Source organism: Musa acuminata, chromosome BXJ1-7 (genome assembly GCF_036884655.1).
Source record: "Musa acuminata AAA Group cultivar baxijiao chromosome BXJ1-7, Cavendish_Baxijiao_AAA, whole genome shotgun sequence".
In the NCBI taxonomy this organism is placed as follows: Eukaryota; Viridiplantae; Streptophyta; class Magnoliopsida; order Zingiberales; family Musaceae; genus Musa; species Musa acuminata.
Window position 1 is genome coordinate 36,270,250 of NC_088333.1, and position 5,276 is coordinate 36,275,525.

Here is a 5,276-nt window from a genome sequence, read left to right on the forward strand (position 1 = left end):
AATGACCTGAGGAGTATCGTCACTACGTTTGCTGTGTGGATCACCAGAAGAGTATATGAGTTCTCCTTTATCCTCTCTATCAGATCTGAAAATTTCTGGGATATACAATCTCTCTAGATAATATTTCTAATATGATATGTGTGATTTTCGGTTTTACGATTTTTTCGTGCAACAATCATTGCACAACGACCAAATACTTTGGAAAATATGATTTTATTTTATTTTTTAAATACTTTGAAAAATATGGTTTTGTTTTGTTTTTTAGCTACAGATATTTTAAATCATGTTGTTTCTTCATTGTACATTGTTTTAGGTACAATAAAAATTGAGAAAAAAAAATCCAATATAGAGGTTTTTTTTTTTCATGTCTGTTATCATTATTGTTAGCTGCAACCTAAATTTGAAGAGCATGCATCCAAGTTGTCCATTGCAGGAGCATGCATCCAAGGCATTACTTGTTTCTGATTCTGGCATCCTATAGATTTTTTTTTTCAGGGGCTGCTTTGTATACCATCTGGATTGAATGTAACAAAAGTGTTCAAGGAATCAATACACTGAAGCAGAAGTTTTAGCCAAAAGCATTCTCTGGACCGTCACAGAAAGATAGCTATGGAACAGATTTTGATGAAAATATAAACAAAGAATTGCTTCCCTAGAAATTCTTCTTCATCTTCAACATCAGACATAATGTTACATTCAAATCTCAAAAAAAAGTGGTATACTGCAACTGTGTACTTTGTTGTCCACTGCAATTCTGAAACAAAAATGCTACATTTCTGAAAACGAAGCTGGATGCTGCTGATGCTGCTTTCTTGTAGGAGTTTGCTTAGTTGAAAGAACAATGCTAGCTTGAGCTGAGAATAGCTGCTGAGTAATGGTGGTTTGCTACTACTCATTATATGTGACTGTTGACTTGTTGCCTCTTTGCTGATGATTGTCCATTGCCACCTTTTTGTCTCAGCTGCATTCTCAGCTGAGACAAAAAGTGCAATTTCTGTAAAAGAGTGCAATTTCTTGTAAAAGAGAATAATATACTTCCTGTAAAGAATATGCGCAAGTAAAGAATAATATACTTCCTGTAAAAGAGTGCAATTTCTGTCTCAGCTGCATTCTCTACCTCATTCTTCCACTAGAGTTTCTTGATTGCTCCTTCATGCTTTTCTCTTTGATTAATGACCACTCATGTGGAAGATCCTCTGATTAGAGTACAAGTATACAGTGAACATAATTTCTATACACCTCCATGGTGTATGTGATGTTGTGCTCTAATTAAAGCTGGTTGCCTGTTACATACAAATCTCACAATATAGTGTCACCAGAGATGAGATGATCTCAAAGAATAATGGCAACTGATTTCTACTAGTGACTGTAAACTTCCAGTATCATATTGACCTTTTCTGTCATCAGGAAGCTGTGCAAAAGAATAGCATGTCCAGTGCCAAATAGCAGGAGAATACAAGATCTGACTACTGAAGTCGAAAAAATATCTTAGTCCAAAAACATGTTTGCCAAGCTATATGATGGTAATTATATTCTCATAATGTAGGTAACAGCATTTTATGCATTTTTGTGTGGTTGCAGAAAACATTTCTCAAGACCAAGCCTCATTAACTTCTGGTTTGATGATTCATATGCAATTAATAAAGTAGCAGTTTTTGTAAAGTGATATGCAATTTCAGTGGGAATCTAGAGATAGAAATCTAGTGTTGCAGAATTGAGAATCCAAAAGTTGGAGCAAAAGTGATGAGCCAACTCCACTCTTCAATTTGTTGGGGATGATCCAAGTGCACTTTGTTCTTAATCTGATATGAAAAGCATCAGATTCCAATTTGTTTGTCAGTGTTCTTTCTTTACAGAAATATTCACTGCCTAGAGAAAGACTACTCAAGAGTGTTGTGAGGCATTTACACACCTAGGAGATCATCTTTTGAGATTTTCTATGTAGGCCAGAAGAAAAGGAGAAGAAATTAATAAAAGTAATGCTAGTTGAGCATCTCTTTCAGAGCTCTGCTGGTCCAAGCAACCCTTTTACAAGCAAGGGGGATGCTTTTGCCAGAGTAAGAACAAAGATATGAGCTGGGGTTGGCTGGGTGGTCACCCCCTTATCTTTGATGATTGAGATGAGCAGTAAAGGAAGGACAAGTGGGGTTGAACATTGGGTCTGGCTGCTTCCACATGACATGGGGTCCTTTTCAACAAGATAAGCACAGAGATTCCAGTTGATTATGCTCTCATCTTATGTCCATCTAAAGAAGCTACTGTTGAAACATCACATTAGAAGCACTTCACAAATCAAATGTCACCACAGTCACACATAACCACCATTCATTGAGTCAAGAGTCAGCTTCTCTGGTGGCAAGCAACACAAATCAATTATTTGATGAGGTGATGGAAACATGGCAGAAGAACAGTCAGATGGAATACCTTCATACCTAAGCAACTTGTTTAGCATACTTGATGGGTTCCAGAAGAATAGCCAGATGGAATACTTCACAGTCTACTGGATGGATGGGTCGCATGATTTCAGTAACTGTGATGGCCCAACCATCAGTGCTGCTGTAAAGTTCCAAAGCCAGCAGCAGGAATCATATCTTGTCCAACTGATATGGCACCTATTGTCCCTTACCAATCCTCCTTTAGTTTGAACTGGCAACAGAACATGTTCTTCCATTATCTATCCAGAAAGTTGAACATTAACAATAGTGTCAGCCTTATCTCTAAAGTTCACTGCACAAAATTGCTGATCAACAGTGTGCCTTCAATGGAGGGGAGTCATCAATGAGAGAGATTTCCTGATAATACTGTGTCTGAAATAGTTTTCTGAATTCTTTCTTCTTCCCCAAACCAAAGTTCGTCCAAGCCTTCCTAATCTAAGAGATTTTTTTTCTTTGGACTCGTGATCTCTGATTACTGACTTCATCACATGCATAGAAATATCACACCAGAAACCATACTTCACACTAAACGGAGGTATCAATAATACAACATTGTTCCTCACTAGCTCTGCTGAGGCAAAAATAACCAGCAGGAAGGACACAACTACAAGATACACTAGAGAGCTACACCCCATGACCTCAAATGGACACTAACAGTACTGAAGACCAAAGAGTCTCCATAGCAGCTCGGCAAATGTCTAAAACCCCATTTGCAGCAGCCGGTAGAGACGACGACACCCTACAGAAGGCAATGCAACATCGAGAACTAATTACTGGGGGAGAGGATGGAGTCCCAGTCAATCTCCCATGATGGATATTTCCGCAACATTAAGTTATCCGTTTCGTCCCACGGCATCTCGGTGAAATCCAAATGCTGCATCTCGAACGCCGATGCCGACGACGACCCCGACGAGGAGTCCTCGCCCTCCGACGAGCTCTCTGACTTGTTATCCTCCGAGCCCTGGCAAACCAAGTCACCCCTAGCCGCAGCCTCCTCCACGATCGTCGGCGCCGGATCGCCGCTGCCGATTGTCGCGGGCTCTGGGTTGGACTGGAGGGTGGAGCTGCGCGGCGGGCCGCCCCCCCTTTTTGAGGAATTGGCCAAGTTCTGGCAGAGGGCCTGGAGCTTAGCGTCGACGGTGGAGTGAAGGGGACCGGGGGCGGCGGCGGCGGCGTGCCGGTAGTTCGGGAAGTTGAGCCTCGCTAAGTCACCGCGGAGCTTGTAGGCGGCCTTGTCGTAGGCTAGCGCGGCCTCCTCGGCGGTGTCGAAGGTCCCGAGCCAGAGGCGGGTTCGGTTCTTTGGGAGACGGATCTCCGCCACCCACTTACCCCAGTGGCGCTGCCGCACCCCGCGGTATAGTTTCGTGGGCTTCGACACGGCGGGGGAAACAGTGTGCTTCATCGGCTGAGGCCGCGGGCCCAGAAAGCCCGTAGATTGGTGGTGGTGACGGTGATGATTCGGCGGCAACTGCCTGGCGACAAGGAGGCTCTGCTGTTGCTGCTGTTGGAAGAGGAATTGAGCTTGGATCTGCTGGATCTGGGCAGGACTGAGGTGGGTAAGTCCAACCGAACCGATACGGCACATGATATCCAAGGTGGGATCTTGATAGGGATAACTCCCGAAGGTGGAATTTTGAAGGGAGTAGCAATCCAAGTTTGGATTTTGAATAGAGGAGGGGAAGAAGAGGGAGGGGGAGGATACAGGAGAAGGGGAAAGAAAGGAAGTGAGAGAAGAGGGAGAGGGGTAGGTGAGGGTGGACGTGGACGACGGTGGAGGAGAGTGTGGGAGGGAGGAGGCGGAATCACTTGTCATAAAAGGCTCAAGTGCTCTCATGAGCTCCTCATCGACGGAGTCTGCAGAGGTAGATGGACAACTACGGTACATATCTATAGCCGTAGCCATGGAAATCTAAGAGAAACTCGAAAAAAAAAGGGAACTCAAAAGGAAGAAGAAGATCTTGACAAGAACAACAAGAAAGAGACGACCTGGTAACAAGGAAAGACGAGACAGAACGAGAGAAGAGAAGGCGAGATACAACCCAAGCTGGCTCTAAAACAAAATCAAAGAACAGGCAATTGGGTTTCCAGAGAGGTTTAGTTCAAAAAGGTGACCTCTTTTAGTTCTAAAGAGAAGAAGTAGAAATCTGAAGAAAAAACAACCACAGGGTACAGAAAAACAGCCCTCTTGGTTGATTAAAATCCAACAAAAATGACGAAAAAAATCCAGAAAAATAGATCTGGATCTCTGTTCTGAAATCTCCGTCTTCCTAAGACAAAAAGGAAGAAAAAAATTGCTTCCAAGGCTTCCTTTTTTGCTGAAACAACCCAAAAGGAGCCTCAAGATGAGATCTTTCTTCCTTCTCTCTTCTTCTAAACGAGACAGAAGACGACAGAGGATGATCCAGACGAGGAGGAAGAGGTCAGAAGACAAACCTGCGCTTTCTTCGGAAGGGGGTCGCTCAGCCTCACCGAAGAGTGGGAAGGGATGATGGGTTCGCCTGTGAAGGTGGCGTTCGCTCTTCTCTGGGGGTTGAATGACAGAGGCTACATAGGTGTATATAAAGCCGACCTCTCGGCGTCGTTAACCACCGTGATTAGCGTTATCCTGTTATTAATTAAGCCTCTAATCCCACGCGCGTTGGGGTCGCGTCAACCCAACGTCACCACGAAGCAATGAGTGAAGCAACTTCCAATCGGAACCCGCCACGTGCAGAAGTTTACCGGCAGGTGTCCCGCGGCTTACCGGCTAGCGTCGGGATGTGTATACATGACCACAGCTTCGGCTTGTCTTTTTCTCAATTGACACCCTCGTCTTCACTTAATTAAAATAAGCCCCCTGAG

General features: G+C 43.8%; 1 protein-coding gene across 1 annotated transcript; it reads right to left on the minus strand.

The window, feature by feature from the left end:
• Positions 1–2,934: 2,934 nt before the first annotated feature.
• LOC135679177 (ethylene-responsive transcription factor RAP2-13-like) lies at positions 2,935–4,972 on the minus strand. The gene has a single exon (XM_065192652.1). It carries the CDS (start codon positions 4,336–4,338, stop codon positions 3,202–3,204), a length of 1,137 nt encoding a protein of 378 aa, XP_065048724.1. The 5' UTR covers positions 4,339–4,972; the 3' UTR covers positions 2,935–3,201.
• Between the last annotated feature and the right edge of the window lie 304 nt (positions 4,973–5,276).